Raw genomic sequence first — 14,326 nt, 5'->3', positions numbered from 1 at the left:
GCCAAGAAGAGGATATTATTGGAGCCGGACTTCTCCATCGCCGGTAAGCCGATGGTCGCCGTATTTGACAGGAATACATTCCTGTCTGTGTCTGTGACCCCCGTTCAACCCACAACGGGTGGGATTCGCCTTTCGTTTCTGCTGCTGGTTGAAATCTGTGAATGATTTATTTTGCTCGAACAAAACTATTTTTAGTCACAAATGCGAGTGCGGTGACGGACGGAGTAAAATATCGCCACACTAACGACATTTTACTCCGTCCGTCACCGCACGCTGTTTGATTGCGTTATCAAAACACGCCGCTATTATTCGGCCTTGCTTTTCACTTATTCCATCGAATACTGAATGTGTGTTTTTTTTGCAATATTCGGCCGAATATATTCGGTTACCGAATATTCGGTGCATCCCTAGGCAACATATTTACACCAGAAAACATTACAATTTCACCACCTTTAAATGGGTTGTGCTTTGAAATGAGTCATTTAGTCAGTGGAGCACTGGACCAAAAAGAAGAGCCTCTTGTATTTAACGCCATTTTGACTTTAGTTACCAGTTAATGAATGCTGCGTTATAAAAAGCAGAATTAACCGAAACATCCCCAGCTGTAACATTAGTGAGCTGAGTGGTGCTAGGTGAGCTAGCAGTAAATGCACATTTCCCTCTGCACAGTGATGCAATTGGCGTTTGTAGTTCAGTGGAAAGAAATAGTTCCTACATAAAACTGCTCACAACAGGATCTGTAGATTAGCTTCAGTAACCGGGTCATGACTTCTGGAAAGAAGCATTGGTGTTGAGTTTTGAAATGTATTATGAGTGCCATCTAGTTCCATTATATTGGAGAGAAGGCAGACATCTCACTCTCCAACAAATCTCCTGTAATTTACAGAGCCATTACAGGATGGAACTCTTAACCAAATGGCATTATTAAAATAAATACCAGAGCAGCTTTTAAGAAGAGTTCTTAATGCAGTTAACTGTATTAATGGACAGTAAATGAAATGACATGATGTAACTTATGAACTAACTCTTGCCTGCAGGTTTTGTTTGAAGTGTTGTAACATTCGATATGTGATTCTTAATTACTTTTTTGTATATAATTTGATGTTCAAAGGTATATAATGTACATAATTGTTTCTTATATTGTATGATTTATGTGTCAGACCCCAGGAGGACGAGCTGATGCTAGGCTGCTATGGGTATCCTTATAAACTAAACTAAACGCGGCAATTCACATCAAAATAATCTAGAATGATAAATAGCACTGCAGATAAGAAGAAAAATATGTATTTTTGATACAGGGTAAACTTTCACTTTAAATTGCTGAATTTCCATTCGGGGATGAATAAAGTTCTTTCCATTTCTAAAGTCAGGTAAAGTTTTCAGAAAAGTGAATTAAAGAATACCATCATTTTTGGTGTCAGAGTCCAGTCAACACCAGAGAGCACTTAAATCATAAAGTCTGAATAAATGCATTGTATGATGTTACCAATGAATTTAGATTTAGATGATATTATTAATAATGAATGGAATAAATGAAAAAAAAAAAAGAAAGAAAGAAATCTGAACTACCTACTATTAGAATTAAACCAAAGAACTGTGTAGAATGTGTCCTTGTGGGCTAATACATTGCTTTTTTAAAAACCACATCAGAAACCCACCGGGGATGCTCTCACAGCTTATCATTTAAAGTCTTCTAAATACCATTCATTGTTGTGACATCGCACGTTAAGGGCTAGGAAGAACTTGTCCCTCGCAGTTTCTGGCTACAGTAGACAGCCGCAATCGTTCTCCAGTAATCCTGAATTATCCAAAAGAGTAAGTACAGTGTATTTCAAGGCTGCAAATCATCAATGCTTGCTGTTAAATGATGTGGAGGCCACGGCTATACACTGTATCAGATGCATAATATCCTAGTGTGAGCCTTGAAGGACACCTAGTGAAAAAGAAGTAACCTTGGGGACTTAATCCTTGTGAAATATATGTGCTCTCTCAGTGTGTAGGGATGGGGAGATACTGTAAGATGACAAATAATTGAAGAGGGCCATCTCGACACTACTGGAACAGGGAACTATCCATCTGTGAGGCTGTACAAAAGAGATATTGAAATAATAACTCATGGATTACCAGTATGACAGAGTAGAGTTTCTTCATCTCCTCACACGTCTTCGTCAGAGCAGAGAGATCTGTGTTGTATTTCTCAATTGCCAACTGGGGTATAGAGAAAAAGCACAAGGAACTCCTGGTGAGCTTGTTCATTCATTCGGTCAGTCATTGCTCAAACTTCACTGTTATCTCTTACGGGTCAGACTCTACAGCCTGCATTTAGAGCTGGGTTGGAAACAAGATATATACTGTACGTATCAGTAAGAAAATATATATATAAGCTATATGTTGAATGTTTACAATACAAATAACCTTCAGCAGTGTATTGTATTTGTGAACTGGACACAGCTGCAGCCAATACTGTACATTTTATTTTATTTACCATGAAGGACGGCATGAATTGACAACTGATGATCTGTTGTCTGGAAATGTTTTTAATAAGAGTTTTAGATTTTTAAATGTTGGCCAAGTAATCACATAAACATAATATACGTAACAACATAACAAAAACATACAAGGCGATGGTAGAGGAGGTCGTAATAATGTGCCTTTAAATAGAGGCAGCATTGTAGATGGCATTGGTCTGTGAGGCCATTACATACATCCCGACATGGACAGAAAATTATTTTCACTATATTATCGGTTCATTCCATTCTGCTTTTGTTTTCATTTCTTCATCATCTCCTATTGTTGTATCTCACTTAAATTGCACTACACCGCCCCCCCGATCCCCAGTGGTAAAACATGCAGAAATACCTGAAATGAATGCAGAGTACGGACAGAAGGCTCGATCTGTTTTTGTCTCTGTATCTAACTGTATCTAGTAGGGTTGACCCAAAAAATTCGAAGCTTCGAAGCTTCGTTCGATGGCACGGGATTTGATTGTGAAAAAAAAACAATTGAATATTCAGCCTTAAACACAACTTATCAGCAACCAGAAGTGTTTTTTTGTTTGTGAATATTTTTATCTTAATTCTAGGGTTGCAAGAAACTACCTTTTCACCATAATCTTTAAGTTATTAACTTTTTGGACTTTTTTTCACGGTCAATACCAGCCCCTGCGCCCCCGGTCGTCGAAGGCTTCGATTTAAAATCGTTCTGAGCTCTGAAGCTTCGATTTTCCAAAATGAAGTCGAAGGTCAGCCCTAGTATCTAGCATAAATTAGCCCTTAGGGTTAGCCTGCCTTTATGCAGACTGTAGATACGCAAGTTTAGCGTTACATAACTTGTATTTCACATTCATTTTGTATATTTTGGTTGTATACTTTCAAATATCCCTCTAATGCTCAGTCGCCACTCTGCCTGTAACATCAGGTCGAGTAATGTCTCGACTAAAATGCTGAACGTTATCTGCAGCTGAGCAGATCTCAAATTTTTATTATATGGATCTGTGATTACTCTTTATGTTGAAAAAATACTGACGTCCAAATCGAGTACTTGGGCACTCATGTCTATCCCATAAACTGTATATAAAGATGAACAATATACCAGCTCCCTAAATTTGAAGCCAAAACATTGTGATTGCCCCCAGGTGGCTGGCTGCACTATAGCTTATAAACCCCGCCCCCTCTGTGTTTGCGGATAGGACAGAGGCCAAACTAAAAGATCACAGTAACCATCAAATAAAGATGGTGTCTTTCATTTTAGGTAGCTCTTAAAAAGCTTGTTTGTTCAAGTGTTTTTAATAAGTTTGGTTTTCATTTGTTATTCGATGCTATAAAAGAGGGTTTGACGTGATGACTGACAGCTATGTGTGCCAGTCGAGTGCGAGCAATCAATGGCACACATAGATGGTCAGAAGGTGGGAACTTGATACAGCAGAGATCTCTACTGTTTCAAATGACGTGACCAAGCATCTGTATTCGGGATATTTGGCTAATCCATCTTTATAAACAGTCATTGGTCCATCCCTACTGCATAACACACAGCAATGTGCCAACAAACAGAAGAGAATAAGAAGACCACTATTACATGGAAGCAAAACAGATAGTAAACAGTTCATTTGTGTGAGAAACAATGAAGGTGATAAATGCCCTGTTTGTTCACTAGAAGACACATTGTACCTTTAAATGGATGCGTAAATAAATAATAAACACAGGATTTACTACTTCACCTTCAGGTCTTTGGAGAAGTTTGGGTGATGAACTCCAGCATTTTTCTTCTTGGAAGTTTTTTTATACTGAATGACTTTCTGCAGTTCATTCTTCAGGACTGAAGCAACACACACACACACACACACACACACACACACACACACTGGTTACCATCCATCATATTTGACCACTGAAGCAAATAGCTGCTTTAAATCAGATGCTGTCTCCTGTGTGATCCTGTGAAGAGCTGTATTTGTGCTTGTGGCAACTGTTTGTAAGTCATCACATAGACAATATATTGGGTTGAGCCCGGATCTCCCCTTGACAATGAGATTGTGATGTTTCAACAGAGTATACTGAAACTACAATTGCAGAAAGATCTAGTAAATGTTACTATCACTCTTCCTCACAAATATCTTGCGTTGGCACAAAAAAAGAAGTCGGGTCAGTATTACAGGGATGTCAGCAACTTTGAGAACAACGGTCTTTGGACACAGTAGTAAAATGTGATCTACTCACCATCTATTTCTGCGGTCAGGCCTTTGATGGAAGCTATCCAGCAACAACCAAAAAAAAACAGTGACACACACAGAAAATACACGTTTCACTTAACAGACCTCGACTGAAAAGTTACACACAGATTTTTTTCAGCTTTGATCAAATCTTGATTAGCAAATACCTCCTGGGACAGTTTCAAATTCTGCCAACTCCTGGGTAAAAGTGGCCAGGCACGGTTCATGCAACATGATCTGCTCCACAAGGGCATGAAGCAAGGTGAATTTCTTGTCTCTCCCACGGAGCTGCGAGAGCTGGGGAGTGAGAGAGTACAGTGAGGAGAAAAAAAAAGGGCATAGCCTGTACAAACAGTACAGTATAGTTCCCTGCCACACAGCACAAGGACATGTAACACACAGGAAACAAGACATACATAAATAGTAGGGATGTCCTGATCTGATTTTTTTGCATCCGATCCGAAACCGAGTCCTTTATTTTGAAACCGAGTCCGATACCGAGTCCAATCCGATACTTTGCAAAGTATTAAGAAAGAAAAAAAAGAATGCTTCCAAGTTGTCCCATAAGGTTTGTTTTTTATTAAAATAGTATCCAAAAAGCTTATCGGTGGTTCAGTGGCACAAAATGTAACCATATTAAATATCTTCCTTTTGTCTTCAATAAACAAAATAGGCCTATATCTTTTGTAGCGGTTTGACACATGAAACAAATATTTTTCTTTTACTCAGTGAAACCCCACAAAGAAACCATAAAATCCATAAAACAGGTCCCTCAACACCAAAATTAAATTGTTTTTACCTGGTTTCTTTAGAACAAAAGAATTATACTCAATTTTCAAAAATACAAATACAATAGTAATCAGTTTCAAGAAAGTATATATTTTTTCCACCAAAGAAAAGAAATGTTCCACTCCGTTCAGTCAGTTCAATCCAGTTCAGACAAAAAACTCCACTGCGGGGAAGCGCACTTATTTCGCAGACTTTGAGCGGTGTAAAATGCCGTGGTAGGCCGAATACGCAGAAGACTTCTGGCTCATTTCTCACTCGCCGGCGACTCTTGCCATACTGCCAGGAGCAGCATAATGTAGGGGCCGGTCTACCTGGGTTCAGCTGATTGAGCCATCCCACTGGCCGATAGCACTGGTGGGTGTGTCTGGAGGTACCTCAGTGTCTGGAGGTGAGCAAGCCATCAGCTGACTGTCTTACAAAAAAAATAGATTTAGAAAATATACAGGATTGCCACACTTTATACATTGGAAAGCGGAGGCAACAGTGAACAACATAGATGAAAAACCTGGCCATTGTTTGATTCCTCCGATCTTTTATTACCGATTCCAATTTTGTAAAAATAACGTGACCGGGGCCGATACCCGATCGGGACATCCCTAATAAATAGGGATGCACCGAATATATTCGGCCGAATATTGCAAAAAAAACACACATTCGGTATTCGGTGGAATAAAAGCAAGGCCGAATAATAGCGGCGTGTTTTGATAACGCAATCAAACAGCGTGCCGTGATGCGCAGAGTAAAATGCTGGCAGTGTGGCGATCCGTCCCTCACTGCACTCGCATTTGCGACTAAAAATAGTTTTGAGCGAGCAAAATAGGCTTAAATCATTCAGCACGCTGTGCGAGCAGCCTACAGATTTCAACCAGCAGCAGAAACGAAAGGTGAATCCCACCGATTGTGGGTTGAGCGGGGGTCATAGACACAGACAGTAATGTATTCCTGTCAAATACGGTGGCCATTGGCTTACCGGCGACGGGAAGTCGGCTCCAATAATATCCTCTTCTTGGCGTGTGGACTGCCCAGAAGTACCTGAACAGCCGAGCCAGCCGAACACAGGTATGTGACGTGTCAGAGGAGAAACGAGCCGTTCACGGCCCACAAACCTCACCGCACTTTAGGGACTGTTCTTTACTTATGAAGGGACTTGTCAGGGGAGGAGGGGGGCTGGTTGATTCTTATTTTATTTATTTATTTTATTTTGATCCCCCCTTTGTTCATCGCTCATTGATGCTGTTTTTGAAGTATGAATAAGTCAATAAGTAATTTATTCCATTGAAATATCATTGATGTAGCCTATAATAGAAAAGTGATTTATCTTTTCAGAAATGACAAAAGGCACATCTGCCTCATTTTCGCTGTGGTATCGTGATACTACTCAGAACCATGATATTTTCATTGGTATTGTACAGTGGGATCCAATTTTGGTACCGTGACAACACTAATCTGGAGGGGGTTCATCTGCAAAAACTAATGAAAAACTAAACAACGGTATTCAGTACTCGGTATTCGGCCAAGTGTTTAATATTATTCGGCTTCGGCTTCGGCCACAAATTTTCATTTCGGTGCATCCCTACTAATAAATAGTGATATCTACAGCTGTGTGTGTTCGCTGAAGGCCATGGGAAGAATAGGATGGCAATGCATAGATTTTGTTGACATTCATCAATATATTTTTTTTCCATGCCACATCATGTCTATTGTGTTGTGTATTTGTATCCTCAACAAAGGTTTACCTCGAATAATCTGTTTTAAATAGCTGCTAACACCTTGCTGTGAGGGTTAATACCACTGTAAATGCCTGCATTAGTAATTCAGTGTAAAAGAGCTTGTGAATTCTGCACGTGTGTGCTTTGTTTGGAATTTTTATTACTCATAGTTAGTAGTAGTAGCAGCACTTACTGTGACTGCTTTCATATATTTGTATAAAATGGTAATGATGGCTCTAAAATTCAAGCCATGTTGCACTTGATGGTGCCACCTAATTGAAATGCAGGAGGGACCTCTCTAACCCTGTGATAGGCACTCATAGTCTCTTTCTAGGTTATGTTGTTTACCAATTTAAGGCCCCGGACAGTCTCTGAGGACTACATATACAAGACACGCACCAAGTATTGACGCTCGCAAGTGAAAAAACAAGAACCCAAAAAAAGATCTGAGATAACCTCGACGCATTTTTCTTGGGAGCAGTCAGCCATTAATTTGATGAGAGTCTGTCTCAAGCAGCAACAGTTTACTATTCTCAATTAGACCTGGAAACACCTCTGAGGGAACACGAGGCCTCGGCTTCATTAAATGGAGCAGAGGACGTTTTACTTCTGTGCCGAGAGCACTGCCCCTTAAACCTTCCCAGCAGAGAGACATGAACACAAAAGAGTGGCTCAAACTAAATTCAGAGAAAGGCTGAAAATACTCTTACAAACCCCTGACAGCACTTGAAACTATACACCCAGCAACTACTAAACCTTAAAAGGAATAGTTCAGCATTTGGGGAAATACTTATTCACTGTCTTACAAAAGTCATACACCTGTCCACCAAAATTGGCTTGTATATGCAAGTTTTCGAATCTTGGGATGTTGTTATGTTTTGTTCTTTTTTCTAGATGCACCATAAGTAGAAAGCAGCATGGGGGGCAGTAAAAATGTTACAGATCTGTTACCTTTTTCTATACTCTTTTAAACTCGATGCCAATTGATTCGGAACGATGTTTGAGCACTACTTGGACGGAGAGAGAATTTTTGGCAGCATGTCATTGCCTTGCACCAGGAAAGGGGAAACAATTAGCATGTCCACCCGGGTGTCACGTTTCCATCACTGCTAGTCGGAGCTGGAGCTGATAAACACCCTTGGCTACTGCAGAGTAATTTGTTCCAGGAATGAATACCGATTGTATTCTTTCACACTTAAGACCAAAGTCAGATGTTAGCGGTTGTTAGTGGGTTCTTGTCCAGTGGGCAATGGGCTTAAGATGAGAATATTGAACAGGGTAGACATGGATCGTTAAAAAGGCAGGAAATATTTTAGCAGCAGGAGGCGGCTTTTTATAATTATTTTTAATAAGAGTTTAGCTTTTTTCTTGCTTTTTTTGCGTTGCTATGCATCTCGTGTTTCTGCACTCTAGGTGGCTGGCCTTTCCTCAAGTTGAAAAAACTTCAACTTAGAGTAGAAAGGCGCCCCGAATCATCTAGAGCAAGAGCAACAAGTTTACAATTGGTAAACACTGGTGGAGAAACTGATGGTAGCGGTCGCTGGATACCCAGAGTTACACAACTTTACAAATCACAGTTACTCTCACCCTCTGCCTGTCCATTTTAGTAGCTAGCTACTTATTACCGTGAAATTAATAACATTTGAAAAAAGACAAAAACTGTAGAATGATTACACGGATGATAAGGCTAAGGAGGTGATGGGGTGGCACAGCAGTAGTATTTAATCTGTAAAAAAAAAAAAAAAAAGCAGTGCTGTGCACCTCACGTTTTGCAACCTGCAAAAAGTGCTCTGTGTGATTGGGGCTTTAAAATATCTCACAATTTCTGTTGTGTGTTACAATTTCTATCCAAGTGCACCTCCATCCTAATCATTCAAACTACGCTAGAAAGGCTAGGCAAGAAAAAGACAAGGATGATATTTACTTATATCATCTCATATTGATCGTAGGCTCCTAAAATTGAATTGAGTCCATATTATATCGTGGTAGACATTATGATGTCAGAAAATATTTTGTGATTGTCCAAAGAATCAGTATAAGATTATATCGTAATGAAACTTGTGATTAACACCCTTGCGGTGGAAACCCTGTTTTTCTTTTGTTGTTGTTTTTTAAAGATATTTTTGGGGGCATTTATATTTGATAGGATAGACAAGTGTGAAAGGGGGAAAGAGAGAGGGAGTGACATGCAGCAAAGGGCCACAGGCTGGAATCGAACACGGGCTGCTGCGGCAACAGCCTTGTACATGGGGCGCCTGCTCTACCACTAAGCCACCGACGCCCCGGAAACCCTGTTGAAACCACTCAAATGTCTGTAAAGTAAGAATTAAGCTGCAGCTAGCGGGCAATTATTTTAGCACATGGACTGGCAACAGGAAAATAGCTAGCCTGGCTGTGTCCAAAAGTATGAAAACTCACAGACTAGCACATCTAAAGTTCACTAATTCGCATCAGTTTTATTTTTAAAAAAAACAACACATTGTGGTTTTACTGGGGTTATGTGCTGGACTCCTTCTTCGTAGAGTAAAGTGAATTCCTGGGGTCTTATCATCATTCTAAGGTTGCTGCTCCTCACCAAAATGCAGTTGTTTTTATACTTCAGTTTTGTATGAATTAAAAAAAAAAGAAAAAAAGAAAGAGCTGTAAAAACTTTTTAATTGGTGAACTTAAATGCTGGTGAATGGATTTTGGTACCTTTGGACAGAGCCAGGCTAGCTCTTTCCATCTGTCTCTAGCCTCCATGCTAACCTAAGCTAACTATTCCCTTGCTCCAGCTTCATACTTACAGCTAAGGGTAGATATATAAGTTAGTATAAGTAAGTATTAATCATCGGCAAGACTGCAATTAAGTATATTTCCCCCAAAAAGTCAAACTATCTCTTTAAATGAACCCTAAAACAGGCTCAGAATTGTTGCTTTGATGAAAAGATCCACTGACTGACTGTATTTAATGATGGTTTACTTCTAAGAGACTCGACCACAAGTGGCCACACTGTGTGCAAAGTTTCATTTCTCCTGTGACGCCAGGTAGTAGTGACTCAATCACTCAACGGTCAGAAGGACTCTGTCAAAGACCTGAGTGAACCTAAGTGGGAGAGAAAGTTGAAAGAAGATGCAGAGAAGCCCTGCTGTGTATATCAATGAGTAGTCTTATTAGCCTTGTGCTGCAGCTCTGTCAAAGGTCAGGCAACAGTGGTGGAGTCGTACTTTAGTTAAGGAGGAGAGGCGGAATCCCTTGGCCTTTTCCTTCCTGGCGTTCTCGTTGAGGTAATTGCCAATGGCGAGGAGGTACTCCAGCACGGAAACAAATGACCTGCAGTTGTTCAGCTGCGTGCACATTCTGATCTTCTGGTTAATCAGCTGGAAGACAAACACAAGGGGCACAGAGCAAAGTCATTTTGTTCTGTAATCCAGTCGCATACAGGTTCTCACATTCATTTCTCCACACAACAAATTTGTGAGATTTAAGTGGTGTAAGACTGAAGCTTTTTTTGAGGCTCTCGGTGCTTACAAAGTGTAGACAAAAATAACTCAAGGCTTCAGTATTTTACATTATAAAGATAAACAGCAAACACCTCATTTGACCTCATAAAATGAATAATCGAGGCCTTGTTGTTTGGCAAGATCATTATTTGGTATGCAATTGTGTCAAGTAGAAATATCCCTCTAGAATATCGCACAATTTCCCTGCTTAACCAGTTCTGAACAGATCCTGTTGAATATGGATAGAAATTATACTGAAAAGCTGAAAAGAATTGAAAGTGGGATTTTAGGTTTTGCCAATGGTGTATTGGAGGAAAAAGGAGTTGATGCTGTGGGAATCGTAGTCCTTGACAAAGAGTTAGCTTTTCCAAATAAGGTCTATGCCAGCCAGCAACAACACTCCCACCATATGCTCCTGTTTTAAGAATAACTTCCCAAAGCCTACCAGAGGGACAGCCTCAATTACACAAAAGAGAAAGCTACATTATATCTACTGGCTTTGCAGAGGACCATCTGTACCGCCGTCGCAAACTACTGTAGTTTGTATGAAACAAATAAGACAGCTCAGCTCCTGATGTAATGTAGCACGCTTTTAGAACAGCATCTGATTTGGTATAGAGGTTGAATTTGACAGGAATAAGTCTGTGCCATCGTTACAGAACATTTTTACACTCTCATCCTGAGTCACTGTGTTAATGGTTCAGTTATGTCTTGGAAATACACTCACCAGCCACTTTATTAGGTACACCTCGCCAGTAGCAGGTTGAACTCCCTTTATAACTGCCTTAATTCTTTGTGGAATAGATTCAACAAGGTGCTGGAAACATTCCTCAGAGATCCATTCATCCATTTTCATCTGCTTAGCCAGGGAAGGGTCGCGGGGGCAGCAGGCCAAGCAACGCTTTCCAGCTCCTCCTGGGGGACCCCAAGGCATTCCCAGGCCAGATGAGATATGTAATCCCTCCAGTGTGTTCTGGGTCTGCCCCAGGGCCTCCTACCTCTGAGACTTGCCCGGAACACCTCCAGCGGGAGGCACCCAGGAGGCATCCTGATCAGATGCCCAAACCTCAACTGACCCCTTTCGACACAAAGGACACCCCACGGAGGAAACTCATTTCGGCAGCCTGTATCTGCGATTTCAGAGATTTTGGTCCATATTGACATGATAGCATCACACAGTTGCTGCAGATTTGTCAGCTGCACATCCATAATGAGAATCTCCTGTCCCACATCCCAAAGGTGCTCTATTGGTTTGAGATCTGGTGACTGTGGAGGCCATTGGAGTACAGTGAACTCATTGTCATGTTCAAGAAACCAGTTTGAGATGATGTGAGCTTTGTGACATGGTGCGTTATCCTGCTGGAAGTAGCCATCAGAAGATGNCTTCTGCTGCTGTAGCCCATCTGCTTCAAGGTTGGACATGTTGTTGGTTCAGAGATGGTCTTCTGCACACCTTGGTTGTAACCAGTGGTTATTTGACTTCCTGTTGTCTTTCTGTCATTTTGTACTAGTCTGGCCATTCTCCTCTGACCTCTGGCATCAACAAGGCATTTTGGCTCACTGGATATTTTCTCTTTTTGGGACCCTCTTCTGTAAACCCTAGAGATGGTTGTGCGTGGAAATCCCAGTAGATCAGCAGTTTCTGAAATACTCAGACCAGCCCGTCTGGTACCAACAACCATGGCACGTTCAAAGTCACTTCAGTCACCTTTCTTCCCCATTCTGATGCTCAGTTTGAACTTCAGCAGGTCGTCTTGACCATGTCTACATGTCTAAATGCATTGATTTCCTGCCACATGATTGGCTGATTAGCTATTTGCATTAGCGAGCAGTTGAACAGGTGTATCTAATAAAGTGGTGATGAGTGTATATGTCAAACAAATTGTATTGGGATAATTTAACATTGAAGAAAATATGTCTTTTTACTTACTCTTGAAATGTTAAAATGTTTGGGTGATTCATCTTGAACTTGTGTATAGGTGTATATGTAGGTCGACTAGCTAACCCCTCCTATCGTGTATAACTTCACCATTTGCTTGTGGGTCATAGCCATGTATGGTCTTAATTACCAGGGCAATATCATCGAAAGGGGGTGGTGTCTGTTTCAGTTGGCAGAAGCTTTGTTTACATCTCCAAAAGTGCTTGGCTGTGCTCTAATTTATTTATCTCTCCCCTGTCCTCCACCTCCTGATCTAACAATGCAGGTGAGGGAGTTGTGGGTGGAGGCTGGCCCCATTTGGGACTACCTCATCCCCAGCATGGGAGATGGTGGTTTCTATGGAAAAGCTCAGGGAAGTGGATGTGGGATGTTCTTCTAGAGAGGTGGGGAAGTTAATTAACAAGATGTACATTTGCCAAACTAAACCATTAACACCCTTGAATTGTTTTCACTTGTAAAACCAAAAACATACAGTTTGAAATAAGCAGCAGCCGCTGAGGCTGAAAAATGAAGTCATCGTGCAAGTGCCAAAAACTGCAGTTTCACCTAATGGCCACTTGGGGCTGGCTCCAAAAGCGAGTCAACTTCTGCCAAACAGCAGAAGTAAACACTGATTTTAAAAAAAAGTATTTTATCCAATTCACGACAACTGTAAATAGTCTGTAATTTAGATTCACCCCTCGCCCCTTTACAGCTCCACCTTACTTTCCAAATATGTTCACTTCTTGCTCAAAAAATCCAAGATGGTGGTAGCTAAAATGCCAAACTCGTGGCCTCACAAACCAATGGGTGACGCAACAGTTACTACATCCATTATTTCTATACAGTCAGTGGTTTGAGAACACTTCTGATATAGCATATCAACTCTGTGACTTGTTCAAATTTTCTAGTGTCACATCTCCTTTGCCTTATTCTGATGAGCCAAACCATGATGCAAACTTATTGCTGCCCCCTGGGGTTGGAGGGCGAAAAACACACACTGATAGTTTATGCCTGGTGAGAACTGTAGTTGTAGAGGCCCAACAGCCTCATGGGGCAACAGTAAGCTTTTTCCAAAACAAACTTTGACACTACAGATTTCCCGATCGATTTTATAGATTGGTATCGGGGCCATCAAGCCATTATTTAACTGATCGGGTAGCTATATTGAATCTGATACTGTTTTACCATAGCTGTCACACAGGTGTGTTTACTAGAGATTATTCGTGCACAGCAACGCAACAAGTGCAGCCATCCTGAACTCTTTATCTCTTCTCCAATCTGCACTTCGCCAGCTGCAAATCACTGCACGCCATAAATGACATCAAAACGCAATATGAGACTGTTTATTTATGTTGTTTACTGAAGTTATGAGCACTTGTTTCAGCCCCCTGTGAGAGCCTCTTGCTTTCAACTGTCATCTCTGGTGCATGGTGTTTCACCGCGGGCAGAGGGGAGACAGAGAGCTGTCTGTCAAACTCACCTCCCCACTGCAAGTGCAACAAAAGCCCCACAAGCAAAAAGCCAATGAGTAATTTATTATTGTGATCTGTGCAACAGACAACAACAAAGAAAACTCGAGTCCAGTTCATTCAGGTAACAAAGGCTGCACCTAAGCAACAAACACCGGAGAATACTCTTTGAAAAGGACAGAGAAATTCAGACAGACAGCAACGAGGCCAAAGAGATTAAAAAGAGGGTTTATTACTTTATAATTTA

The 14,326-nt window shown here is 40.9% G+C and overlaps 1 protein-coding gene across 1 annotated transcript in view; it reads right to left on the bottom strand.

Annotated features, from left to right (window-relative positions):
• LOC126403489 (uncharacterized) overlaps positions 1 to 14,326 on the bottom strand; it is a 72,908-nt gene that overhangs the window by 16,789 nt on the left and 41,793 nt on the right. The window contains exons 12-16 of the mRNA XM_050066196.1: positions 10,414 to 10,566; positions 4,876 to 5,005; positions 4,716 to 4,748; positions 4,217 to 4,314; positions 2,125 to 2,208 (exon numbers count right to left, since the gene is read on the bottom strand). Of these exons, the coding sequence (XP_049922153.1) occupies positions 2,125 to 2,208; positions 4,217 to 4,314; positions 4,716 to 4,748; positions 4,876 to 5,005; positions 10,414 to 10,566 (498 nt within the window). The remainder of the gene's footprint in view (positions 1 to 2,124; positions 2,209 to 4,216; positions 4,315 to 4,715; positions 4,749 to 4,875; positions 5,006 to 10,413; positions 10,567 to 14,326) is intronic.

Source organism: Epinephelus moara, chromosome 16 (genome assembly GCF_006386435.1).
Source record: "Epinephelus moara isolate mb chromosome 16, YSFRI_EMoa_1.0, whole genome shotgun sequence".
NCBI classification, from domain to species: Eukaryota; Metazoa; Chordata; class Actinopteri; order Perciformes; family Serranidae; genus Epinephelus; species Epinephelus moara.
Note: the sequence above shows the minus strand (reverse complement) of the source record. Positions and strands in the feature narration are given on the sequence as shown.